Genomic DNA, 27458 nt, shown 5'->3' on the forward strand with positions numbered 1-27458 from the left:
TCGGAGATTGAACGGCACAGACAGGTCCGGCTTTATTCTGGTGCGATTTTCCATGGTGCTCCGGGTGCGGCGGGTCAAAGGTCAACTCATTAATAGAGAGGCAGCGGGGGCGGTTTCTATTTAAAGAGCAATTATGGTTAAAGGGGTAAGTGGGCAGACAGTTATGTAATGCCACCACCCATTACAGCTTAATGGGGGGGTTTTATTATGAAGGTATTTTTGTGTCTCATGTAAAGCAAAAAAAAAAAAAAAAAACAGTTTTGAAAGCAAATTTCTTACACTGCAATCAAAAATCAAGTAAAAAAAATATATAAACCGAGAACATAATTATTTGCCAGGCAAATAAAGTTGCTCTTATTGGCTTTCGGGGCCGCCATTAAAAAAGAAATCGCGGCTCTCACACGCGTGGTCGAGTCTACAGTGCATCCGGCGGGGAGGCCGGATTACATCAATCACATATCGAATGCGTGGAGGGAAAAGATTTTCCAAGCAAATATGCAAATGATCTTGTCATTATAGAATCAAGCAAGCAAAGGAATCCTCCGGTCATTACTCTTCCTCCTTACGATTGATGCGTCTCGACAGAAAACACCCCGACTCGCGGATAAACCCGTGACGCGGATCCACGTTTAGACCAGGCGAGGAACCTTTGAACCTAAACGCGTTCGTCGTCGCCCCTGAAGGATGAGAGTTACTAATTACTATGTTTTGATAGTGTCGTTGAAAAAAAAAAAATCGAATAATCTCAGGGCACCGGTGGGAGGAGAATATCGTCGGCGTTGCTTCACGTAGAAACAAAAAAAAAGCTCTGCCGGAAAAAAGTGACAAAAGATTGATGTAATTATATCTGAACTCGGGGTGCTTCTACACGTCCCCCCGTTGGGTCCGAACTTTTCAACGCTTCAGTTTTAAATTTGAAGTTTAGTCAAACGCACGAGCGATGGTTGCACAGAAAATGAGTCAGTAAATAGTAGTTACTGGACAGAACCGCAGTTCTCCGAGTACGTTTGTATTTTTATTTTCTTCCTTTCTTTCAGTACGATGGTCGGGGAAACGCTGGTATTAGCTGATGACTGTTATTGTGTTCTCAGCGGAATAGAGCAGGCTGAGGAGGGTCAGCGAGGGAAATACAAAACACAATCGTGGCTACGACGAGCCACCGACTTTGGCTTAAATGACCGTTCAAGTCAAAACTGATGCACAAACCGGGAAGTCAGGAAATACAGGCTCTTTATAAGAGTGTGCTTAGTTTCCAGAAAAGATTGCGCCCAGATCGGAAGAAATAAACAGAGACGTGGACAAAGAAAGACGTCTCACGTCTCTCCCACTTGACTGCACAGGCACAAACAATGACTGCAATGCAGACAAACAAACACGCCCGAAATATGATCTTCAGGGGACGCATTCGGCATGCTGAGACGTGGGGGGGGACGGGGGGACGGGACATTCCCAGACTCACAATACGACACAATTTAAAAATCAACTGTGAAGCCCTGAAACTTAATGCGAGGAAAACATTTGGTAAAAGTTGAGGTCTGAAGTTGTTTTCTTGCTCCTTTGCAGTTTTAGAAAAGAGAATAACATGTAAAACCTTTTAGTGGTTGGTGCGGTAGCTTTGTTCCTGTCCTCGATGCGACCGATAGAATTGCTTCATAAACCAGCACCACCTGGTAAGGGTTAGATGAGAGATAATAGTTTGGGTTAAAACGTCGACAGCGTTTAATTAACTCATCTTCCGTAAAGTTATGCAACCTTCGTCGTCGTCGTCGTGGCGACATTAAACGCTGTTTTACAAAACTTCCCCGACTCGTGGTCGGAAAATGCGAAGCAAACGAGGGCCACCCGCACTCGGTGTTATGACACCTGAATCGTCATGGCAACAGTAAAAGTCTCCCATGGCTCCACCTCACCAGAAACAAATTCATATTGTACAAGACGTGATCTGACCCGCCTCCATTTTCCCTGCACGTCGCGTTGTTGTAGTTCTCCACCCGACCACTAGAGGTCTCTCGACTTCACATCGTAATTGTCGTTTGAACCGGAGACGCAAGGGTTGGTTCTTTGGAGGACCGCCTCGGTGTTCGGCGGGTATAACGTGAACGGCTCGCCGTCTTACCCTTGCCGTGTTGACCGCGCTAATATTTACCGGTGAAATGAGCGAAAAGAAACTTTCGAGTCGGCGTCTCAGTCTGAAGCCGGCGCCAGCAGCAGCGAGCAGATGTGTGAGGTCTGTCTTGTATTTCAGCTGATTTATTTTTTTCCTCCGGCTGTGAGTCATAGTTTTGACCTGCGTTGTGGCCGCCGCCAAGGGGGGGGGCAGCCGTAAAGTCACCGCATTGGTTTCTATTTATTGTCTTTCCCCACATCACATGGTGACGTAAGAAGGACACGCACACATACTGGACATGACTCATTCACACTTCAACAGGAGTTCAGTACATGTACGTCCCCCCCACCCCCCTCCACCTCCCCCCTTCACCCCCCCCCCCCACCCACACACACACACACACACACACAGTGAGTATGAGAGTTATTATTAAAACACAGAAGAGAATTCTTTTGACAGAATGAAACTTTAACTTGTTGATGTAACTCCACCTGTAAAACTTTGCCTGGCGACACAAAAATGATTAAACTCATCATGTGACTTTAATAATACGGGGCTAGCTGTGGTTTGTGTGCTGCTGCTGTCATCACCGGTTATGATATCGGGAGATTGAGTAACGTTTTTCCCCAATCAAAGGTGAGAAGTTGGAATTTTTTGTTTTGTTTTGTTTTTAAGTTTAAGTTCATTAAGTTCATTTTTTTCCCCCTTAAATGTATGTTCATCTATAAATAAATATATATAATATGAATGCTGTATATTTGTAATGACTTCTGCGAGGAGTTATTCTTAAGGACAATAAAGTAAATTAAAAGATACTGTGATTTTTAAATGTATGACATGGGAAGGGGAGGAGCCACCGGAGATTACAGCCAATAACTAAAGTGGTTTATGAATAACACAGGTGCTACAACGACGAGCTCAAAAAGGGCTCTTATTGACGGGAAGTCCTCAAATTTAAATACAGTTCTGTGAAACTGAACAACCTTTTGTGACTAAACAGCTCATCAGCTCAAACAGTATCTTTATACCGAGCCACTTGACAGCTGAGCGTCCACTTCAGAGGGATTGCTGAGGATTACCAGCAATCGAGGCTGCGCTGTTATTCTTCTCACGGCGAGCACCTCATACTGCAGACGGACACCGAAGCTACGAACTAGTGAACTGCCCGTCGAAGGTTCGCGGACGGGACGCACAGGGCGACATCGGCTCTTTATGTGGCCGCGGGGATGGAAAGAGGCGAAGCCTTTGCCGGATGCCGAGGAGGTACGGAGATTAATGCCCCGCCGGGCAGGCTAAGTCTCCTTTATACCGCTGGTTGTTACCGACTCCCACCTCAATTTGCAGGAGGTCGGGGATAAACCCACGCGGCACCGTCTCCAGGGGGGGCGGGCTGATTTATCCGCAGGCCGAAGCCGTCCGGAGACCCGCAGCTCCGGCGTTCCTCCCGCCGGCGTCCCGTGTGCTTTTTTTTTTTTTTTTACACCGAAGGCCGTTTGCCGCGCAGGAAACCACCAACCGGCAAACATCGTGCTGGTTTTTGATTCTTACTCGGCGTTGAATTGTCTCCTGATCGAGGCGCTGCGTTAAGCTGATTACAACCTGTCGGACTAATTGAAAAGATCGTGAGTCATCAATCACTTCACCTACCTGAACTTTTGCGTCCCTCTTCTTTCGGTGAGCGTAATTACAAAAAAAAAAAACACTGTCGACAGCGTGGATGATTTGACATTTAAATAAAAGGCCGTCACCACCCACGCCAAATGACTCGCTTCACTGTCAGAATCGGATCCGTTTGATCCCAGAAAGCTGCACGATTTAATTATTTTATCCCGTTCCCAACTCAGCATATAGGCTAAACTGAAAGTTAGCCAGCTCAGCCGGTCCAAATCTCTGGTTGCTTTCATCCGGCAGCGCGAGAAGCGTCTCACCAGACACCAGGTTTTTCAAACTCGTGGCTTTAAGTGAAATTAAAGGTACACGAACAAATTCGACAAAAAAAAAAAGCTTTAAAATCCTCAGTGAACACTTCCTGCCCAGCGACAAAATGCTAAACAGACATAACAGCAATAGAGACCAAAAAAAAAAAAACACAATTTCAGCTTATCCGGTGTAATTTATTCTCTGTTTTTGATCATTGTACACTCAAATTCTACTTGAGTGACAAATATACGTCGTTATTTCCCAGATGACTGTTTGTCCACTTCACCCACAGAGAGACAGACTTATCGTCTTTGAGCGCCGATTATAAACAACGACAGAAACATTTCATGACAAAACCGCGCCGCCTGCCTGAATTTACGACATAAAAGCAGAGATAATGCGACAGGCTACTTTTGTTACTTCTCATTTAATAAAAAAAAAAAAATTAAAAAAAAAAGAAGATATTTCCCTTTTGCTGTCACCAAAACAAGTACAAACAGAAAACCGGACGAGCTTGTTTCGCTACGGGTTGAATGAAAATGTGTTTTTATCTGCGTGTTTGCCATCCGGCTTCATTTAATATAACGCTCGTTATGGAAAATCGTAAATAATGAATGGGGACGATGAGCCGCTACGTGTGCTGATGAGTGCCATCATCGCAGACACTGTCAAGTGAAACACACACAGGCTCAACCAGCTGTCGTTTGGATTCTGACCAATACGTGTTTAAATATTTAAGAGATTTTTAAAAAAAAAAAATTTTTGCAATTGTGTCACTATCAGGGGAGAATTAGGGTGCAGATGAAAACAGGTAAAAGTAGTCAATCACCAGTTACAGTATCTTCGTCACCCCGCGTGACTGAAAGATCCAGATTTTTTTTTCTTCTCAAATACAAAGAAATTGTGTTTCTTAAAACCATAAATCAGTAACATATTTCCATATTTTCAAAGCTTTCAGCCAGAAGAATAAACCAGTTCTCCTGACTAGCTTTTAGCTAGATCTTAACCGGGCAAAACGCAATTTATTAAAAAATAAACATCTTCAACATTCCTTAACTGGCAAGTAGACGAATGTAAGTCCAGTTTTCTGTCTCTGTCCGACTCTGTTGTGTCAACTTGTAAGGAAAATATCTGAATCTTTTAGCTGCTTAGATTTTAGATTTTCTTCATCAGCTACCTGCTAAATTTAATCTGTCTGTTTCTTGGGGGGGTTTATTGGAGCATTGTGCCTGAAAACAGCTGATGTTCCGGATGAGTTGTTTAATAGAATTTGCAGGCTGTGACATCAGGCTAAAAGGAGATTAAGTTGAACTGCAAATGTGATTATTCTAAAAAAAAAAAAAAAAAAAATCGATTACAGAGTGGTTATTTTTGGAGTTAAAAAAAAAAAAAAAAAGCACAAATTGCTTAAACTGAATTGATGGTTGAGAACATATTGGATAAGTAAATGCTGAAATTGCCGTAGGAACACAACATGTAACTACAGCTAAACACAAGTAGACATCCTGCATATTTGTTTTGTATTTACATCTTCTGCTGCCCGGCTGTCATAAAATATGATTTATGGAGAAATAGGAAAACAACGGTGAACTGCTCCAAGCATTGTTAATACACATCAGGTCAAAACATAAAATGAGTGCTGGCGGGACTCTTAAATCCTCCTCCTCGAGTAATTTCTTTGCAAAAAGATCATTCGTCAAGCAAGGAGCTCTGTCATCTTACTTTTCTCAAATTGAAAGCAGAATTGTGGTCCAAAATAAAAAAAATTGTGATTTCAGGAAAAACTCCCACTAAATACTGTATGAAGAGAAAAATGACATTAAAGGATTTTTTTTTTTTTTTTTTTTTTTTTTGCAGCGCTCAGAGGACGAAACATTGATCAACTTTGGCCTAAAACAAAAAGATGCAAAACAACTAAGAAGTGAACTGAGAACAACTCGTCGGCACTCCAATTAAAATACAAATCTGAACTGAACCGAATCAGATAATAAGTTCCTGGTCAGAGTATAAAGTGTGGCCTGGAGCTGTCAATCATGCAGCGCCTGCGTTATCTGCCAGTTTTAGCTGAGGTACTAATGAGCAAACAACAGCCATCCTAGTGACCTTCTGGTGAACACACACACACACACACACACACACACACAGACATGCACACACACCATGAAGTACAAGCTAACCTAAAGGGGATGCATCACAAATGAAGAGGGCCAAGCGTCACCCATCGGTTGGTGAATTGTCGTATCGAAGCCTCCAGTCGGGCATGTTAGCTGCCGCCATCTTTGTTTTGTTTTTTGTGGAGGCAGAAGTGACCATATTTGGCCGAGTAGAGGAAGAGCGGGTGGTGGATCCATGTAGGCTGTATGTAAAAGTGGACGTAGCTTCCCGGGTCTGAAAAGTGAAGCCCACGTGGGAGCACGTTAAACTGCAATACCACCGAGTGCCACTAGGGGTCGGCTCTGGAAAGGCTCCATCGACTCTTATTCAACTTCGCTCATGATATCAGAAGTCGATAAAAAAAAAAATCATTCCGTCATTCACTAAAGTCGCCCCTTCTTATTAGTTTTCTGATGGTCCATATGAAAATAATGCCGTCATTAATCAGAATATAAGCCTTAAAAAGATGTTTTTGGGGGCGTGTCTATTTGATTGACAGGCCTGTGTGCGCAGTCAGGTTGTCGCCATAGGTGGGCGGGGCGTGACGACCTCTGGTTTTCAATCGGATCGAGTCAGATTCACCTCTTGACCGACTTTGTATTTCATGAGAGAAGTTGATGCTTTTTGAATGAAAGTCTAATGAAGCCAGAGGTTTTTGAAGCCAGCCCCTAGCGGCCGTCAGTGGTACTGCACGTTAATGCACTTCTACACTGCCTTTCCATTTTCAGACCTGGAGGCGACATCGATTTTTAGATGTACAGTCTGTGAGCTCAAACTGTATCACCATCCAGCAACAACTTGCTCGCAGCTCCAGCAGCAGAGCTGCAGGGACGTCTTGTCCCCCCGGTGAGACACGCAGGTGGTCGATTGGCGCTCTGGAACGCTGTCAGGTCGGGCGTTTGTCACAACATAATCACTTAAAACCCCACATCTTTCAGCCGCGGTCTGGCGGTGGATGTGCGAGAGGGCACATTGAGGTTCAGAGGAGGTTATAAAGACTGCCTCTCCCCGTCTCTATGGTAACCTGCGGGCATACCGCCGTCTCTGGAGAGCGTTAACGGCTTGTCACACCCGTGAGAGCAAAACAGCAGGTGAGGCATCAACCGTTCAAGCTTGAGTAACAATCAAAACCCTGCAGGGAGTCAACGTTTTCCACATAACATGCATGTTTCACTGCCTTTGTTGCTGGTAAACAAGGTTTTTTTGTAGTACAATAATAATAATAATAATAATAATAATAATAAATAAATCTGGTTGAACCTAAAGGTTTGCATGGTGTCACATTCTTGAAATAAAGACTTTTTGATTAGTTTCAAATCGAATACAACCACATAAGTGATGTAAAAATTAAAAAAAATGGATGCCTGTCTTTATTAAATTGTAATTTAATTCTAATTAAAAGGTGTAGTGCTTGTAAACATTTCTGCTGTGTAATGCCTTTTATAAAACCATCTGCAGAAGTTTGTAATCCACAGACTGGTTCCCTAGCACCATCTGGTGGACAGGACATTTCACCACAAAAGACTTTGACATTCATTTGACCTCCAGCAGAATAGTTCGGGGTTACAATGGACACAAGCTGAATGGATTATGTTGTAAATCATACCATATATTTGTTTTTAGTATAATTGGATAATCATACCGGTCAATTTTTTTTTCTTTTTTTTAATGGCATTTGGTGCTTTATTTGATAGTAGTTACTAAAGAGTGACACCAAGTCCTCCCATATATACTCAAATCACAATAGGCTTTCAATTGATAAATCGAATACTGATATTTTTAATGAAGCCTCAAAGTTATTTTTCAAAACTGTAAAGTTTATGATCTTTTTGGTGCAAAGTATAATAATTATCATTCAAAAGGAAACTTTAGATGTTAATGTGAGTCCTCGTACCGGGAAACCGTTTAGAATTGATTAACACTCTGAAAAACAACTATTTTGTTGTCGTTTGTCCCGCACCTGAAAAAAGGTGGATTTTAAGAGTACTATTTTTTTCTATCAAGCATGGTTTATTAAGTGTTTATTCCTTATTTATAAAGAAAGCTGTTGTTGGATTTTAAATATGTGTTAAAAAAAAAAAAAAAGACTTCTAAATAAACACGCATCTGTATTTGGCTGCAGGAGTTCATACAAACACATAGAGGAGCTCCACTTTCCTTCATTACCCCTTTTTCATGTGAGAATACTGGACCAATAAAACTATGGATGATACATATCATCTCAAAACGTCTTTAGATTCAGCAAATATATATAAGAAACAAGTATTTTATTTCACGGTTAAAATCTTTGCACACCGGTGTCATTCCTTAACAAAAAGAATAATCATTCATTGATGTAAATTAAAGCTATGAAAAGCTTGATTTTTGTTTTGTTTTGTCATGATACCTTTAAGACATCAATCCTCCTCCACTCTCCGAACATCAGAGTCTTTTTGTCTTTAGTCTCCTCACTCAGAGCTGCAGAGACTTAAATTAGCTACGTACAAAAAAAAAAAAAAAAAAAAAAAAATTCAGCTGTTCAGCACCTGTTTGACTTTTCAGCCGTTCAACACGACCCGGTTTCCACCGCTGTTAACTATTCAATTAAGCATTTCAACGTCACAATTTCAGGAGGTTTCCAAGATGAAGAACAACCAACAACCACCAGAGTTTAGATCTAAAATAAACTGAGACACCTTAAAAGCACACAATTACACAAGTCTGGATTTATTGTAAATAAAATAGAAGTTTTGTCATCTCGCTGGCATGAAGACTTTTAAACTCTTTTTTTTTTTTTTCTTTTCAAAACCCATAAAGTTTGAAAGAGTGTGAAACTGAATCCTGAACAAGTGTTCTGGTAAAAAGAGCAAAAATAAAACACAAAGGTGGAGCAGTAAAAATAACACCACCGCACATTCAACTTGAAGAAACTCTTCAATCAGAGCGAGGGAACAGATTAGTTAGTAAATACAGTTAATTTGATCTAAACATTCACAAATTAATTGGCTTGATTTTCTTCATTTGATGCCCCCGAACCCCCCACCCCCCCCCCCCCCCCCACCCCACCCGACCCCTCCACCCCACCCACCCCACCCACCCCAAACCTACACACAGTCCCTCTTGTAGCTTTTATGATACAGACGTCGAATAGTCCAGAAGCTACTGCGGCCCTCACTTCCAGGAGCCGGACTTGCCTTTGGCCCCGCGGGACGTCTTGGACGCTTTGGAGCCCCTCTGGTGGTCGCTGACTCGGTTTCGGAGCACGTAGATGTCGTACTTCTGCCTCTTGAGCTTCTCGGCCAGCTCGAACTTCTCGGCGTGCAGCTGGTGGAGCCACTGCCAGAGGTCGTGCGCCTTCTCCGCCAGCTTCTCCTGGTTCAGGTGGTCGATGTTCAGCGGCTTCTTGCGCTCCGTCAGCGCCTTCTTCTTCTCCTCGCGGGCGGTCAGCTTCTTGCCCTTCTTCTGCTCGGCCTTCTGCAGGTAGCCGCCGAACGACGCGTTGGAGAAGATCTTCTTCTTCTTGGCGTCCTCCTCGGCGCGCAGCTTGGCCGCCTCGCCCTCGCGCCTCGCCCGCTCCTCGGCCAGCCGCGCCTGCCGCTCGCGCTCCTCCTCGGCGCGGACGCGCTGCTGCTCGGCCCGGTCGGAGCGCCGGCGCTCGATGCGGTTGCGCAGCGCGATCAGCTCCTCCTCCTCCTTCTGCCGGCCGGTGAAGTGCACCTCGATCAGGGTCTGCAGGTCGTTGAAGTCCTTCTCCACCCTCTTGCGGTGGAGGTCGTCGAAGTCCACCTTCTCGCCGTCGGGGAGCTTCGGAGGAGCGATGTTCGGCACGTAGATCGTCTTGTGCCGGCGCTTGGACTCCTCTTCCTCTTCCTTTTTCTCTTCTTTCTCATCCCTCTTCTCCTCTTCTTCGATCGCATCCTCCTCTTCCTCCTCCTCCTCCTCATAATATTCCTCCACGGTTTCCTCGGTGTCTGACATGGCGGTACCTCGGAGGCTTGCCGGCGGGATGAGAGACGACTGTGGAGTCGTGGACGAGGAGGAACGAGGGGGTTTTTAAGGCTCTGCCTTCGACCATGTGACCGAACGCTGACCACGGTCTCCAGGGTGGGGGTCAGCGGCAGGGCGGATTTTGGGACAGATGGAATAGTCTATTTTCTCCTTCAACAAGTCTTGTCAGTCTCACACACACACACACACACACGTATCCCCTCCAGACCCCCCCTTGCTGTCCACCCTGACCCTGCAGGGCTCCTCATTCCTTTGTAAGGACAAGAGGAGAGACTATTTCAGATACACAACAGATGCACACACACACACACACACACTTGTGCTTTCCAGTCCCACCAGTCAACAAGTAACACCCGGACTTTTAAAGAGCTGCTGGCGCTGATGCGAGGAAGAAATGTGGCAGTAAATTAAAGGGCGATTAAAGACAAATGTACCACAACTCCCCGACAAGTCAGCGGAGGAAGCGAATCGCTGTGATCGAGGAGCGAAACTTTCCCCCCCGGAGACGTTAAAAAAAACAGAGTCATATTTGCATTAAACCGTCGTTATATTTCCACTCATCTCGTTTCATTAGGATTTCCGTCTCTGACGCACACTCACATAAACGGCGCTGTCTTTCACACAGTCCTGAACCCGCCGTGAGGAAGTTTCATCGTTTAACTTGTGAGAAGACGTGAACGGTTCAAATCTTCTGGTTTTCTCTCGCACACGCAGATAAACTTTGACACACACGCGGATGATTGCAAACTTTTCTCTGTATTTCCTTCACGTGGCATAAAGTGGTGATTATTGTATGCGTTTTAACCTGGGCTCATTTTGTAATTAAAAAAGCAGAAACTTTTAATGTGCACTACGAGGCAAATTTTTTTTATTTCGTAAACAACCCAAATAATGTCGCCCCCCCCTCCCCTTCCCCTCTTCCCCCAAAATATGTTATGACATGTCTGCCGCTGGTACGGATCGTAATCCCGCTTAAAAACTTCCAGTAACAAAGCTCACCGAAATCTCTCTCGGTACGTCAGAGCCGGTGGGAGGGGGTGAGGATGGGGTGAGGAGGGAGGTGGGGGGGGGGGGGGGGGGGGGTTAATGACGGGAAACTACAGCTGTCACAAAACCAGCCATTACTTTAAATACCCCGGAACATCAACAAAACTAGAAATGTTATTTTAAGGAAAGACAAAGAACAGATGTCGTTTTAATTGCGCCGTCGACCGCATCGATATCAGCTCGTCGCCGCGAGCCGTTTTATTTTGTAAACCGTGTTTGCACTTCCGATATTTCAACGCTTGAAGAGAAAGGCCGAGGCCACGGAGGACCTTCGGGCGAGTGACGACGACGCGCAGGACGAGCTCTCCGCCGCTCCGCCTCGTCTCCGCTTTGGAATGTAATTAAAACATTCTTGCAATCGGAGACTTTCTGCTTTCAGCCCCGAGTGGATTAAAAGCGCAACCGCTCCCACCGCGCTGCCGCGTTTTAGACGCGGGCGTCGAGCGCTCACAAGTCTTCCGAGTTCTCGGTGGGAAAAGGACAAACGCAGTTATTGGCGGATGATGCCGCTGACGGGGCGAGACGGGTGCTCCGCCGGCGTCCCGAGGACCCCAATTAACTTGCGCCTCCTTAGGAGCGAAGCTCCGCCGCACGCGTATGTCCTCGATAACACGTTATTATCTCCGGGGAGGGGGGGGGAGGAGGTGCAGGAGGAGGGGATTACATTTTCCGACTTATAATAAATCTTCTGGGTGAAGACGGGCTAATTGCGGCCCCGAGAGGGCCCGTGAAACAAATCTTAGCGCCGATGAGAATGCCCGTCTCGTCCCAGCGTGGACTCAGCGCCACTAAAAACCTGTGCCTGTGCACAACATGAGGACGGCAGGTGGTTCCAGTACAATCGAGGGACAACTGTGTCTATCGGCACAGAAAGGCACCAAATGACCACCGGCTATGAATAGCCGCAGCCTCTGCTGTTTAAACACAGAACGAACGGAGTGAAACTAAATCCAAGTGGGCCTGAGGCAACTGACACGCAAGCGCTGCAAATCTTTTTGAGTTATCGTTAGGATAGTTTCTACGTAAAGAAATGTCAGATTTCCACGTTGTTTTTCTACCTTCTGAGGTTTGACTCTTTTAATGACGTCATCTCGTCGCGTCCCCTTTTTTGTCTGCTGTGGTTTAAAGGCACACGGGTGGGGGTGGGGGGGGGAGATTAGCGCCACCAACTGTTTAAACTGTTGTCTAAAGTTCAAAAATTGTCAAATTTGCAGTAGAAACATGGCGTTCAAAGGAGTTATTGATGTGTTCTATTGTTATATGTATTCAATGTCAATAAATGTTTCGTTTTCTTCATTAGGTGCGTTACTAATAGCGAGGCTTCAACTGCAATAGTGGCATAAAATTAACAGAAAAAAAATAATCATTTATTGTTAATATTTATATGACAATTAATCATCAATAGAAATGTCATGATCGTGACAGCCGTAAATATAACTGGTTCATGGTCAAAACAAAGTTTTGAAAGTTTAAGAAAAGTCAGTGCAGTTCAAGGAGAGAAGTTAGCGATGCCCTGGATTAACAGTGACCTCTGGTGGTCAATACTGCGCAGTAGAGATAAGTGTGTCCAAAAGGAGACTCTTCTGTAGGAGTGCTTAATATGACCCTAAAAAACAGTATCAAAATATTTCAAGATATTTCTGCAATAACAATATTCTTGACAATATCAAAAAAGTACTGCAAAATATGTTAAAAGTAAAAAATGTATATACATATTTAAAATTATACCAACATTGTCGTGAAAGATCAAATGCGTCACACCGCCAGTGGAAAGGTCTCTTTAAAGTCAATATTATCAGGCTGAGAGTTCTCCATGCAGATGAAGGTAGTGTGTGTTGTTTTTTTTATAAACTCCAGCATGCTGTAGTGTTTTTAGTACAAAAGTTCCGGTCAAATAAAGTACGACTGATTTCACATTTACATTTTCAGTCTTTCAGCTTTTTGTTATATCCTGAGCATGCAGAGGAGGATATTAGCAATATATCTTAATATGAGTATACAAAAATAAATAAAGATAATCCCCATTTGCTCACCGATCACAGCACATTTCAGCTGAAGTCTGACGGCAGCGGCCACGTGCGAGAAGTTGCAGATGTGTCCTCGACGGCTCTTCTTCTTCCTTTCCAAGAGCTGAAAAAGAAAAACATTTAGACTTTAAACAATTGCGATGATTCGGTTTCATTGTGTTGACATTAAAACGTGTGTTTTGTTGACATTGACTTTACTAACACAATGTTAAAGGGACCTACAAGCCCCAGGTGGTAAAAATAATAACTGCAAATTAAAACAAATATATATTTTCATTACGTTTTCAGGGTTTTTTTGTAACATAAAAAAAAAAAAAAAATTATAATAATGTGCAGCCAACCCAATTAGAAACAAATATGGCTGCCCGGAGAGAGAGAAAAAAAAAATACGGTCACAGTTTGGAAAACAGGTTAATATTTTTGCTGTCCATTCAGTAGTCGGAAAAATAATTCATCCCGACGGTTAGAAAAGTCTTTGAAGATTCTGGAAATACCATTACAGCAACTAAACATGTCTTCTAAACATCACCTTACCTTGCGAAAGTTTGAAGCAGCTTCCGTAAATGGTCCTGTGGGCGGGGCTTTGAGCACCCGCCCTCCCACGAGCTGCAGACAGTCACGTAACGCGCACGTGTCGTGCTCCTCGACTCCGCCCACCGGCTCCGCCCACTTGTTGTGAAAGCGGAGCAGCTGGTTGTCTGAGGAGCGGAGTCCTGCAGCCGCGAGCGGAGAAACTGGTAAAAAAAACAAAAACACAAACCGCCTTATTGTTCGTTTTATCTAAACAGCTCGGTGCTCTAACTGAGTCTACAGTGGAATTATATCAGTCTTTTTTTAGCTCAGTTGACGCTACACAATACATGTGTAACATGTACTGTGCAGCCGGGACACCGTGTTCCCTCTGTTTGTACATTTTTTTGAACTCAAACATGACACTCCCATGCAACATATTCCATATTTATTTAGCCTGCATGTATTCATAAATAATGCATAATAAGTAATAAATTAATTTCATCATAAAGTATACGGACTTTGTCTGTGTAGTGATTTCAAACCCTCGAGTTGGATCTCTTCCACGTGTCACAAGACGAGTCTGAGAGGTTATGAAATCATCAGCAGAAGAAAAGCATAAGTTATATCACACTAATAAATGTATTTTTTTTCTGACTTTTTATCTAGCGGGACATCGGAAATAAAAAAAAAATTCACTGGTAGTAGCTTCTGAAAGGGAAATAACTGATGGTTTTCTCATATTATTGATGGTAAATTAAATATTTATGTGTTTTGGACTGTTTGTTGCAGGAAAAAAGTTATGTGAACATGTCAGCAAAGACAAGGAAGCTGTGATTTGGCATTTTTTTGTTTTATGATATTCTATGGAGCACAAGTTGTGTTTTGCCAACTGCCAGTTTGGGAGGTCACAGTAGCAGCGACACGCCCAAATTGTCGTGAATGAGTGCTGTAATGTGTCGTAAAAGGAGGTTGCACGCACCGTAAATAACATTTCTAGGCTCACACTCGGACACTTGCTGCAAAAGCCGCCGCCGTTCACGAGTTCACCGTTCCTACGCTTTGCTCTGCACACAGATCCTCCGTCATGATCCGCGTCACCACTGCCTCCTTGTGCACCTACTACCAGAGGATGAGGCTGCTGCTCCCTCCCTCCGCCTCCGCCTCCGCCTCCTCCTCCGCCTGCACGGGGACCTCTCCCGGCAAAAGACTGGAAAACCAGCGCACGGTGGACTCCCTCTACGAACTGTCGGTGGACGTGAGAAAGGTGCGCGAGTGCAAGAGCTGGGTTCTGTCCGAGAGCTCCGCGTACGTGTCGGAAACCGCCGGCCTGCTGAGGGACATGGGGGCGGACGCGACGGCGATCGCCAGCATCCTGGAGACCCACCCCGAGGCCGTCCTGTGCCGGCCGGAGGACGTGGCCGCCCAGCGAGACCTCTGGGCGTCCGTGTGTCCCGACAGGCGGGAGTTGATGAGCATCATCGAGAAGTTCCCCGCCTCTTTTTTTACATTAACTCACCACAGCAACCAGAGGGCCAACATCCTGTACCTCCAAAGCCTTCGCCTCAACAAGAGGATCATCAGCAAGCTGATGGCCAGCGCCCCGCAGAGCTTCGGTCGGCCGGTGGAGCGCAACCAGCACGTCATCCACACGCTGCGCGAGACCTACCTGGACCTGGGCGGAGACGAGGGGAACCTGCGCATCTGGCTGCAGAAGCTGCTCAGCCAGAACCCGTACGTCCTGCTGCGGCCGGCCGAGGCCTGGAGGGACAGCCTGGCCTTCCTCAGGGAGCAGGGCTTCACCACGGAGGAGCTCCTCGGCCTGGTCTGCAGCCTCAGAGCCTCCATCGCGGAGCTGAAGCCCGAGGCCATGCGCCACGCGCTGGCCTACGTCCAGGCGGCTCTGGCCTGCTCCGAGGTCGAACTCAAACAGACGGTGATCCGCTGCCCGGCCATCCTGTGCTACTCCCTGTCTACCCTGGTGGGCCGGTTCCAGGGGCTGATGGACGTCGGCGTGAGCGTGGAGCAGGTGAAGGAGTCTCCCAACGTCCTGGAGCTCACCACGCAGATGGTGCTCTACCGTATCCAGAAGCTGGCCTCCTACGGATACGACGTGCGCTCCGGCACGCTGGACGTTGTCGTGGGAACCAAGAAGGACTTTGAGATGAGCTGCGCCAAGCTGCACCTCGGGCAGCAGCGGCCGCTCTCCAACCCCGTCGCTCCTCTCCGATCCGCAGAGGAGTGACCGCTGCAAATATATTTAAATGGTTGGGTGACAAGTTTTCTGAATGTTATTTGAGGCTGCACGGAAAAGTGAGGCAGTTCACATGTCCACCTGTTGCCTTCATCGTGGTCTTCTTTGACGCTGATACTGTGTTTTTAAATCTTACTTATGAAATAGAAGTACTGTATTTTAAGACCGATATATCGAGCAATATGCTGCCCTGCGTGGAAACGGAACAATAAGCCAAGGAATATTCTGCCAAGCTTTTAAGATGTATAGAAACGGCCCTCTTAATGTTGAGATTCACTACTGCAACTAACAGAACTGATTGTGGCAACGTGGATGCGACAGATGAGCAATAAAGGTCAAGTCATACTTTAATGTTTTTAGATTTATTTATTTTTTGATCGAGTGTCAAAAGGCTTGCTCTTCAGTTATGCCCAAACTCGACAATCTACGTTAAATTTAAATCCATTTCGGAGTTTAAAATCTAAAATTGGACTGTTTTCAACACCAAAGAATAGACTTGAGAACCTGTTGTTATATTTAAGTTTTTAATTAAACACTGAGAAGGAACAAGAAGCAGAAGTGAAGCAGTTCTCTCCAGTGGTACATTTATTGGGGGATTATACAAGGGGAGGGGGGAGGAGTGGGAGAGGGAGGAGGGAGGGAGGGAGGGGGGTGAACCATGATATGAAGGCTCTGTATTCCTCTCACCTTCCCTCCATAACCAGGGCAATAACACGACAGTAAATGTCAAGAGGACGTCGCCTCCACAGCGGTGAGTAATATAAAAAACAGTCCATTAGTAGCAATAGAGAAAGGAAATGATCCAAACACTCGTGTGGAGATATATATATATATAAATATATATACACATATATACACTGGATGGCTCCTCGAGGAGGAACTCGGGAATGAATGATGTTAGCAGATACAAGTTTGTTTTTTTTTCACATTGTTTTTTTGTATTGTATTTAAATGGACGTGTGTCTCTGTGTGCTTTTTGCTTTCATTGAACAAAAAAACAACGATTCCATCCGCGATGATTTTCTCATATCAAAAATATATCAATGGTTCTATGGCTACACAAAGAGAGGAAAAACACACACAATATCCAAATATGTACAAGTTGCATGTGAGTTGCAGTTAGCAAATTTCATTATATACACAAAGGTTTTTTTGTTTATGTTTCTTCTTCTTCTTCTTTGTCCCGGTAATATTTAGATGAGCACAGTATAACAGCCGCTCTGGAACCGGGCGGCGCGGTCCACAGTTAGTGTTGCAGTCCGATTCACTGGAGGCGTGTGAGAGTGTGTCGGGGGAGGTGGTGGGGATGCTCGTCCCGCAGGGAGGTGTGTGTGTGTGTGTGTGTGTGTGTGTGTGTGTGTGTGTGTGTGTGTTCCTGCAACTTTCAAGTCTTGGCGTCCGTTTTTGTTTTTTTGTTCGGGACGTTTACACGACGTGACTTGACGGCGAGTCTGCAGAAAAAAAAACACACCTGCACGGAGAGAAAAACAAAAAATTCAGATTATAAATGCATTCAACAGTTTTAATGATAAAGCCACAGTACAGACAAACATGTAAAAGGGAAATATATGAACTTTACGTTTCAGTGGAGGAATCTAACCGACACAAAAGATTCAGCCATTTTTTTTCCTCTCGGGGTATCTGCTCATATTGATTACTGAGAAGACACCACTGCTCTACTTTTACCCCCCCGAATTTAAAATCCGAGCTCCAGTTTTAACTATCAGATATTAATTTCATTTGAAATCAGGCTATATCAATGAGTTCAAGATTTATTTTCTAAGAGAAACAAGAATGAGAAAACATTCACAAGAACACAAGGATCCTAAAAATAAAAAAATAAATAAAAAAAAACATCTGATTAAAGAGCTATAAAATATCCAAAAAGATCGTGAGACTCTAGTTTGAGCTCAGCGGATGTTTCCCGTGATTCGTGTTTGCTGCGTACCTCTTCAGTGGCTCTGCCTCAGGACTTTAGAGCCTCTGCCGTTCCCAGAGTCCTCGCTTTGCCGTTTGCCGCTGGTCTGAGTGTTGAGGTGGTGTTCGGGCCCTGAGCGGGAGGACACCAAAATAAAACAGCAGAGTTTAGAAAGCTGCTCTGAAAAATACGGTTTTGTACACAAAACAAAGAATAATGACACTAAATCTTTTTTTTTTTTCATCTTCAACCACATAAATAAAGATTTCATCACGCAAATATCAACAGATGTCGTAAACTGGTTCACCTTTCTGGATGTGCTGGGCGCCTTGATAACGCATCATGCTGGTACCGGCTGTGTAACCTGGAACATCGACAAAAGGGAAGGATTAGCACAGAAACAACAGTGGGGGGGGGGGGGGGGGGTGGGATTTGCATGATGCAGCATAAATGCTTGACCGCTGCCGGTCGGTCCTCACCTTGCTGGTGTGTGCCGATGCTGCTCTGTGGCTCCCCCTGCAGGTACATCATGACTCCACTTTGCCAGTCTCCCTGGGAGTGAACCAGCATCGGATAGGCTGAGGAAAAAGAAAAGAAGAAAAACAAAAAAAACAGCTTCAGTTAGCTTTCGCCGCGGACGCGGCGTCTGACGTGCGGACGGGAGGAGGCGGCGCCCCCGCTTACCGGACGGAGCCGCGGCGTCGTGCGAAGCCTCGACGGGGAAGCCCATCGCGTCGGAGGACGTCTCGCCGCTTCCGACGCCGTTACCGATGGAGATGGAGGGAACCGTAGCCAGCAGACCTGCGGATACAGAGAAACAGACCGTCAGCTGCTCTGATGAAGTCAAATGCAGATAAATCCACATCAAATCAATCAGTTTTCTCTCAGTGGTTTGTCCCTTCTGTAAAAGACCCGCTCCACACGTAGATGTGAAGGGTTCATTCGAAGCACACAGTTCTGAAGTCTCAGATGTTTATGTTGTGACTGTATTTGGATGAAAACTGATGTTGATTTAGTAAAAGAATGTTAATAATTAATGCACAAAAAAAAAAAAAAAAGGAAACCGATTTCGGTCGATCGTCGTTTATCTGATGAGCCTCCTCGATAATATTAACGGAGGTGTCGGAGTGCGCCGCGTGCTCACCGAGGCCTCGGTAGCAGGAGAGCTGCTGGTAGATCTGTTTCATCCGCTCGATGTTGAGGCGGCTGGCCTCCGCGTGGTGCACCATGGGCTTCGGGTAGTGCACTCCGATGACGCACTTGGCCGCCTTCTGCACGGCCTCCGGGGCGTTCCAGGGGTCGTAGATGTACTTGGCCGGAAACCCCCTCAGAATGGGCAGGTAGCGCCTGAGCGACGGGGAGAAGAGGTTCAGATCGCGCGGCGGGGTGCGGGCGGTGATCGCTTCGACATTTCTCTCCTGGTTCGAACGCGCGCGGTTCGGTGCAGACGTGAACCCACCGTATGTAGTCTCCGTTGGGGTCCGTGCGTCGGCCGAAGCCCACGGGACAGTAGCAGTGGAAGAACTGCTGGAAGAAGGAGCTGCAGGAGAGCCACATCCAGCTGCCGGCGTTCACGCTCCAGTCCGCGTCCAGCAGCAGCTCCTCGAACACCTGCGCACGGACGAACAAGCCTCGCGTTCATTTTTTTTTTTTTTTTTTTTTTTACCCCGCAGGTTCGGTTAAAGTCTCGTTACCGTCGGTGTTTGAATATGAAAGAAAAAAAAAAAAAAAAACGGATTAAAATTGGTAGAATTATGGGCGGAATTAGGATTTTAGATTTACGCCATTTATTTTAACTACCTACATATTTCATAAACAAACTGCTTAAATTAGGTTTTGATGAGAAATACTGACAACATTTCCAAGTTTTAGCTTCACATTTACGAGGATCTGTTGCTTTAAATTCATTATTTTGGTGGCTGGACAAAACCAGCTGTTTGAGGATATCAAATTTAATGTCACTGTTTTTGGACATTTTACAAACGAACCGTCTGTTAAAGTCCTTTTCTGCTACGACCTGCAGTGAAACTTGTTTCTGCCGAAGGCATGAAAACAACTTTCGGACGCAAGAAAACCATCAAATCTCGGTGGGAACCCAAAACGCTAAGAAACAAAATCAAGCTTCATAAAAATCAGTAAAACAGAAGTCCGATCAAATACAAAGCGCTTCGATATTAGCAATGAAAAGGCATAACGACAACTGGGTTTTCGCCCCGACGGTCTACCTTCATGCCCTCCTCCCAGCTGATCCACAGGTCTCCCCGGGTCAGGAAGCAGGCCACGGCGTGTCGGGCCAGGTGGTGGATCCAGCCCTCCTGCCGCAGCTGGGTCATGATGGCGTCGATCCAGGGGAAGCCGGTCCGGCCCTCCGCCCACTTGGCCAGCGCCTCGGGGTTGCGGTCCCACGGGATCTGCACACAGATGGGGTTGCTCTCCATCTTGTCGAAGCAGGGGTTGTTGGTGGCCGCCGTGTAGAAGAACTCGCGCCACAGCAGCTGACCGTAGAGGGAGAGCGGAGGGGAGCTGTTCTTCTTCACCTGGTGGGGGCGGGACGGGAGGAGGGGACGGGGGACGGGGGGGGAGACGCATGTTCCAGTCACATCAGCCAATAATCCTCTCTACACAGGAAAGACAACAGGACGTCACACCTACTGATGCTTTAGAGGCAAAACTTTACATCCGACTACGTTTCAGTACGAGTGATCGGAATAAAAAAGGAAAATAGTCTCTTGGACATTTTTCCTCTGAAGAACTTTATATTTCTTGAATGTAAATATTTCCGCGGCCGTCCACCAAATACGAAATCATAACTCAAGAGGGAGGCGGCGCCGCTCGGGATAATCCATCTCCTTACAGAATAAATTGGGAACCATTACATGGTGGGATAAACAACCAGTAAATCACATCTGCACACGGGGCACACTAAAGCACGCGGAAGGAGACAAAACAGCTTTTATGCCTTTTGTCTTTATAGCAAATGAAAAATAAAATGAACGTAGAATAAATGTGAGAATATGATCTTTTTTTAAAAAAAAAAACAGTGTCGATGAATCGTGTTGGCAGTTTTCCAAACTGCGATTTATGGATCATAAAATACTTTATCGGCTGAAAATGTTTCTATTATCCCGACGATGAACTACTTCTCATCCCGGAAGCCTTTTTCTCTCGTAAAATTGAATAAAAAGCCGAATTACTTCCGTCACGGCAGAAATCTCACACGTGTCTTTTGTTCAGGTTCGTCTTCAGCTGACTCGCTCGCGCTCTCCTGACCGGCTCGTGAAAGGGATCAGAATTAGTTCCTCTGGCAGCCATCTTTTCTTTTTTTTTTTTCTCAGACTATCTTTAACCTCCTAATCACAACATCGGGACACGCTGCCAGTAAACCCGACTAAAATAAACTGGGATAAATGAACGCTTTGGATTTAAGCTACAAATAACCCCAAAGCCCTAAATCAGTGAGAGCCAGCACACCCCATGCAGATTTATGAAAAGACCGTACGCTCTCGGTCTCTCTCTGTCTCTGTGTCTCTGTGTCCCTGTGTCTCTCACACACGCTTTTACCTTCCTGTAGAGGTCGGTGAGCTTGAAGTAGAAGAGGCGGCAGGAGAGGCAGCCGAAGCGCAGGTACGGGCTGAGGCCCGTCGGGCTGGCGAGCAGCGAGTTGGCGTTCATTCTGGGACGCTCGAAGTTGGCCACCCACGCCTGACGGGAGCACAAACGGTCAAAACATTTGACGGTGACAATTCGGTATCTGGGAAATTCCACCCGAACATAACCGTAAAATCCACTTTAAACGACAGCCGTATAAATGTTCGACTTGAAAGACACTTCTCGGCCGGATTCGATCCGACCCGACTGACCTTCCTCTCCAGATGCCGCTCCAGTCGCGTGAGGGCTTCGGTCTCGCCCCCCGGCCACACAGCTGAGGACAGACCCTCGGTGTCAAAACCTGCGGGGGGTCGCAAAAAGAAGCGCGCATTTAAAAGTTAAGCTCGCAGTTTTAGTATCTGAACTGTTCAAAACGGTCGTCGCTGAACTCACCCAGTTCCTCCAGGGACGGGACCCCGAACTTGTCGTCGTGGTCGTCGGACAGCGGCGTGGCGCACTTGCCCATGACCTCGGGCGTGATGGACTCGGCGGGGACCTCCACCGCATCCATGCGGCTGATGAGGGTCTGGAACCGCTTGTAGGTGAGCGGGGACTGACCGCCGTTCAGCTCTATGATCCTGCGGAGAAGGAAAGCGACGACGGGGAAGAGTCACGCAGGTTTGTTGTTTTGTTGTTTTCGGCGGACGGCGGCGGAAAGAGCGGCGACGCGAACTCACCTGTCCAGGTCGTAGAGCGTGTGGGAGATGCGAACCGTCACCTCCACCCCGGCCTCGGATGCCAGCTTCTTAATCGCCGCATCTCGCTCTTTGCCGAAGGGCTCGGAGTCGTACTCGTAAGAGAGACGAGTGATCTTCCATTCCTGCGGGAAACGGGTGATAAAATAAAAAAAAAATAAAAGTTAACGAATAGTACGGACTTCACGCGAAACGATTCTGCAGCTGCAGAAGATGGAGACGTCACCTTGAACAGTCTGGGAAAGACATCGGTGGGTTGTCCTCGAATCACAAACAGACGAGAGTTGAGCTTGCGGAGGCTCGAGTCCAAGTCCTCGAGACTCTGCAGTAAGAACCTGCGCAAAACACACACGGTTCACATGTCAGAATATTATGAATAGATGTCGCCGTGAAAAGAAGCGATCTGAGGCGAGCAGCGCTGAGTCATCGGAAACGTCTGACCACAGCGAATGACGCGGAGACAAATGGAAAAACACTGAAGGAGGACGGCTTCTGCTGAACGTGTCGCTGCTAGGTAACGACGTCGCTTCAGGGAAGAACTGACATTCTGGACAACTGTCAAATATTTTAAGGAAAAAAAAAAAAAAAGATGCCGATCTTTTAAAGTCAACATCGTTCTGCAGAGCGAAGCTCAAACATTCAAATTTTGGGGACGAGAGGAAAAGAGACGCTCGAATCTTAAAGACGGGCCTGAGCTAATCCTTCGGGCTGAAGTGAACTAACAGAAGGAAAACGTGACCAGCGGAAACATTTCATTTCACCTTTTCCTCCCATTTCTCTGATATCGTTTTCAACTGTACTTCTGTTCATTTTTTTTCTCTTTCTCAGCGCAAGAAATCCTGTAAACACCAGAAAACACACACACACACACACACACACACACACACACACACACACACACACACACACACACACACACGCACACACACCCTAAAATGGAGCTATTTAAGAGGCTGGATGGGTGGTGCTCGCAGTTTGCACCCCTTCACTCGACTACATGACGAGTTCAGCAGAGCAGAGGAGACTGTAATGATAGTTATTATCCTCCCGGCATAATTCATTGGTGGGTCACAGATCTGAGGGGGCGTCCACACACACACACACACACACACACACACACACACACACACACACACACACACACACACACGTCTCAACAGACAATCATTCACGTGGCTGTTACATCAAAATATTAATATTTTCAAATGCTGATATTTCACGTGTGAGAATATATCAGTGTTGGTGTATAGTTGGTGCATTGTGACTTTAAAAAAAATATTTTTTTTTTTTTAATTTTTTTTTACAGAACACATTGCAGAGAACTATTATTAAAATAAATTAGAATTTGTTGTAATTGTGTTTTTCTTTTAACAATAATTACATACAATTGTGAAAATCCCAGTGAAGTTCACCGTTTCAACGCGCGGGTGCTTTGCCCTCCCGACCCGCAAAGCCAACCTCCGACCATCTGACTCCACTCCACGACAAAAGCAGTGAGCTTGAGCTTAAACTTACTCAAACGCAAAGCTTCGCTGCGCCGCGCAAAAAGAAACGCGCCCGCTTTTCATTATTTTTCCTACTTTTTTTTTTATTTTTATTTTTTTAATAAACAACTCTTTTGTGGAGCGACCGCACACTAATTACTAATTACATGAAAACGGAGATGAGATGTTGGGATGAGCTCAGCAGAGATAGTCGGGGTCTCGCCTGCAGGAGCGGGAGAGCGAAAAGGAGGTCAAAAAAAGAGGAGAGGGGACGGTCGCTCTATACCACTAACACACTGACCTACTTCGGTCCTGCCTGACGATGTCGAGGGGGGCGGGGCGGGGGGGTGGGGGGGGCGCTATTGTTATTGCGTCATCTCGCATCGATCCGCCTCGTTCACTGAGGATCACCGCTCAGATCTCAACGAGAAGAGCGCACGAATGCGTCAGCATTTTTGGAAACGGAAGCTTTCAGTCATACTTGTACTTGTACAAGCAATTAAATTGGGTTGTTGTTTTTTTTTGCAAAAAGAAATTGACTGTATGGAGATTTTTTTTTTTTTTTTTTTTTGTAAAAGCAACAGCATGGAGCAGGAAAGCAAAGAAATAACCTCAATTACTTTAATATATGTGTGTTTTACCAGGGAGGTCTCTTGACCGATTTTAATCCTCTCATTATGTCTTTATTTCTGTACAAAAAGGAGTTTAATCAATGTACATGTCTGATATGTGCATAAAATTGTTACATAACCGTGGAAGCGTAACATGGATGCTCATTACAGGCGTGCTAAATCTGCCGATCAAGCAAGTTTCCACACAGTCTGGGGAATGAGGAATGCCAACTATTTGCTTTTAAAACAACAACAACAACAACAGCTCCATGTCCATCAGGTGTTTTAATATCGCCATACACACCGACCTGCATTTAATATCCCACAACCAGAGTGCCAATCTGCGGTCTGTGCTTGTAATGAGTTGTGGGAAAACTTCATATGAAAGCGTATGGGAGCTGCAGATGTGTAAAGAAACACTTTTATAAACAACAATTGTACCTCACGAATGCCACTCAGACAATAATCCCAGTCTCTCAGACCTCCACACCAAATCAGTTTACCAATCTGAGATCTTACTCGCCTTTCTGAGAGGGTGGGGGGGGGGTAATGTTATAAATGATGTGTGATGTCAACGGCCATTACTCATTTTGACCCATTTAATTGATATAATTAGTGTTTCATCTGCTCTTGATGTTTCGTTTAATGGTGATTACGGGGTAAAGATGACCGTTTTATGCACTTTTAGATCGGGATGGAGAGCAGGGGTGCAAAGCACTTAGATTAGGAGAGCACATTATACGCAAGTGATTTTATATCTCCACATTGATATCAACGATTGCTCATCGTTTCCAATCCTTCTGTTTATTTCTAATATTTTGATTTATTATGACACAGTCATTTCACAGTTTCAATATGACACTTAAAGTCTGGTGGAATTGAATTATTGAATCTACGGCTACAACTCGTGATTATTTTCATTATAAATTAACCTGTCGATGATTTTCTCAAGTAACCGATAAACTCTTCGGCCTTTAAAATGTCAGAAAAGGGAGAAAACTGTCAACCAACTGTTCACAACCAAAAGATATTTAGTTTGTTGCCAAGTAACCAGACATAATTCACATTAAAGAAGCTGTCATCAGAGTTTTCAGTATATTTTCCATTAATAAATTACTCAAAATGTTTAATATATTATCAAACTAGTTGTCAACTAATGGATTAATTTATAGTTATTTTTGGTATCGGTTAATCTAAAAATCATCTTCTTAATTGATCATTTTGTCTGTAGAATATAAGAAAATTGTGGCAAAAAATAGCAGTACAGGCTCAAGATGGTATCTTCAAAGGGCTTATTTCAAGTGTCCAGCAAAGACATTCACTAAGACATCATACAAGACCCCATAAATCATCACATTTAAGAAGCTGCAATCTGAAAATAATTGTCTTTTTTTTTTTTTTTGCTTGAAAAAGTTACACAGATTATGGCCAAAATTGTAAATCTGACAATAAACTAATAACTAATAATTGATTTGTTAATAAACAGACGTGATTTGCAACAAACATGTGAAACATGCTGAAATGTGTGTTTGTTTGTTTGTTTGTTTTTTTAAAGTCAAGTGCACGCAACTTGATTGCAAATAAATAAAGTTACGTCTCAGGTGCTCCTCACTCCTTGCATGCGTGTCCGCACGTGCTTGAGACGCTCGCGCTCTGCTCACCTCCACCTGTTGATCCCGACGTTGGAGGATCCCGCGAACCAGGGGTCGAGGATGTACACGCAGCGGACGGTATCCGCTCCCAGCAGAGATTCCTTGAGGGACGGGTTGTCGTGGAGCCGCAAGCCCTTCCTGAACCAGTGGACCGTATTAATGACCATTACTCGACTGGACGAGTCCCTTTTTTTTTTTTTTTTTTTTTTTTTTTATAAATCCTTTTGGAATGATATCAAGTCTTTCTGGTGCTCGCTTGAGTTTTATTCCGACTCAGACAGGGTTTAAAAATTAAAAATAAAGTCCAACAAAAAATAACAAGGCCACTGGGAATCCAAACGTATGAAGAGAAGTCCTTGTATGCTAAATTCGCATACAACTCTTTTGTTTACGGTGGTGAAGTCCGACTCGTAAATTAACCTTGCTCTAACAGAACCTTTTCCATAATGTCGAAAATTTTCCAAACCCTCGACTGCTGAACCATTTGGGCACGAGACCGGCGCGCGCGCTCCCCGGCAACGTGACAACAAACCCGGCGGGCTTTAGGACGCGTCCCGCTGAGGCGCTGCAAGCCTGGTTTGTTGTGTAACTTGTTTTTCTGAATGATAAAAAAAAAAATAATAATAATAATAAAATGCACGTATAATGAACACCCGTGCACTCTAGAGGCAGATTTAAGTCAAACTGAATAACAAGAGTGACTAACTGGCTCGTAAATTAAAAAGCTGGACCGGCTGCTCCCCGCCGCCAATATCGGGAAAGCTGGTTATGTAAATAAAATTTCTAACAGCGATGCTGTCAAATCCGACGTCCTAATGTCGCCTAGAATATACTTAGCTGCTGCAGGAATTTGTCGGTTCCGTTGCGAGTCGTCTCTCAAACCGCGGAGCAGATGTTTCCAGTATGTATATCAGAGGATTTGTTTTTTTTTTCCTCCGCGTCTACGAACAGCTGCTCAACCTTCTCGCCGCACCTACAAACCGTGACTCCGCCCACCAGAAGACGTAAAGGGCAGCTCCGAGCTCTGTGATTGGTCCAAGTCATTGTGGACGTGGTCACGTTTCTGCAGCGTGCTTGAGATAGACAGTCAGCGTGTACAGTGAACTGATTTGTGGTTTTTTTTATTACCGAGTTATGACCACGTATCGCAGACTGATCAGCTGCTGGCATGTTGTGTAGGTTAACTAGGGAACATCTGGCAATAATTATCTGACAAAGCACGAGGTCGTTTTCTAGCTTTCTGCAAGTTTAAGTGCAGCTGGTAATTTATAAATAAATAAATAAACGCTAAAGTTATACTGAGAACATACTGTAGTCAAAATGGGAACCTTTCAAACAGCCAGCGCGCATTTACGTGTTCACTATGAAAGAACCCGGATCAGCACATGAAGTCTGGCATGAGCGGACGATACTCCTGCGTCACCGGCATGTTAGTGTGTGGGTG

At 45.1% G+C, this 27458-nt stretch overlaps 3 protein-coding genes across 3 annotated transcripts; 1 reads left to right on the forward strand and 2 right to left on the reverse strand.

Annotated features, from left to right (window-relative positions):
• Positions 1 to 9281: 9281 nt before the first annotated feature.
• On the reverse strand, positions 9282 to 10156 carry tnnt2c (troponin T2c, cardiac). Its single transcript, XM_069139824.1, has one exon. It carries the CDS (start codon positions 10136 to 10138, stop codon positions 9332 to 9334), a length of 807 nt encoding a protein of 268 aa, XP_068995925.1. The 5' UTR covers positions 10139 to 10156; the 3' UTR covers positions 9282 to 9331.
• A 3768-nt stretch (positions 10157 to 13924) lies between these two features.
• LOC138192433 (transcription termination factor 2, mitochondrial-like) lies at positions 13925 to 16563 on the forward strand. Its single transcript, XM_069139819.1, has 2 exons — positions 13925 to 13979; positions 14830 to 16563. The coding sequence occupies exon 2, from the start codon at positions 14840 to 14842 to the stop codon at positions 15995 to 15997; it is 1158 nt and encodes a 385-aa protein (XP_068995920.1). The 5' UTR covers positions 13925 to 13979; positions 14830 to 14839; the 3' UTR covers positions 15998 to 16563.
• A 10-nt stretch (positions 16564 to 16573) lies between these two features.
• LOC138192432 (cryptochrome-1-like) lies at positions 16574 to 26989 on the reverse strand. The gene is made up of 14 exons (XM_069139818.1): positions 26024 to 26989; positions 22494 to 22602; positions 22250 to 22392; positions 21966 to 22150; positions 21785 to 21873; positions 21486 to 21626; positions 20150 to 20461; positions 19384 to 19535; positions 19069 to 19271; positions 18609 to 18725; positions 18404 to 18502; positions 18232 to 18288; positions 17955 to 18056; positions 16574 to 17477 (listed from the first exon to the last, which is right to left on the reverse strand). The coding sequence occupies exons 1-13, from the start codon at positions 26179 to 26181 to the stop codon at positions 17959 to 17961; spliced, it is 1863 nt and encodes a 620-aa protein (XP_068995919.1). The 5' UTR covers positions 26182 to 26989; the 3' UTR covers positions 16574 to 17477; positions 17955 to 17958.
• Positions 26990 to 27458: the final 469 nt, after the last annotated feature.

This window comes from Embiotoca jacksoni, unplaced genomic scaffold, assembly GCF_022577435.1.
Source record: "Embiotoca jacksoni isolate LCO1_2020_lvr unplaced genomic scaffold, fEmbJac1.0.p SCAF_86, whole genome shotgun sequence".
NCBI classification, from domain to species: Eukaryota; Metazoa; Chordata; class Actinopteri; family Embiotocidae; genus Embiotoca; species Embiotoca jacksoni.

What these genes read in the sequence shown, in the direction of transcription:
- tnnt2c (XM_069139824.1), bottom strand. Translation starts at nt 10,138, where the DNA reads ATGTCAGACACCGAGGAAACCGTGGAGGAATATTATGAGGAGGAGGAG.
- LOC138192433 (XM_069139819.1), top strand. Translation starts at nt 14,840, where the DNA reads ATGATCCGCGTCACCACTGCCTCCTTGTGCACCTACTACCAGAGGATG.
- LOC138192432 (XM_069139818.1), bottom strand. Translation starts at nt 26,181, where the DNA reads ATGGTCATTAATACGGTCCACTGGTTCAGGAAGGGCTTGCGGCTCCAC. An exon ending in CCCGTCCCTGGAGGAACTGG is followed by an intron (nt 21,874 to 21,965) that starts GTGAGTTCAGCG and finishes GACCCCCCGCAG; the next exon opens with GTTTTGACACCGAGGGTCTG. An exon ending in CGACGCCGCGGCTCCGTCCG is followed by an intron (nt 18,503 to 18,608) that starts GTAAGCGGGGGC and finishes CTTTTTCCTCAG; the next exon opens with CCTATCCGATGCTGGTTCAC.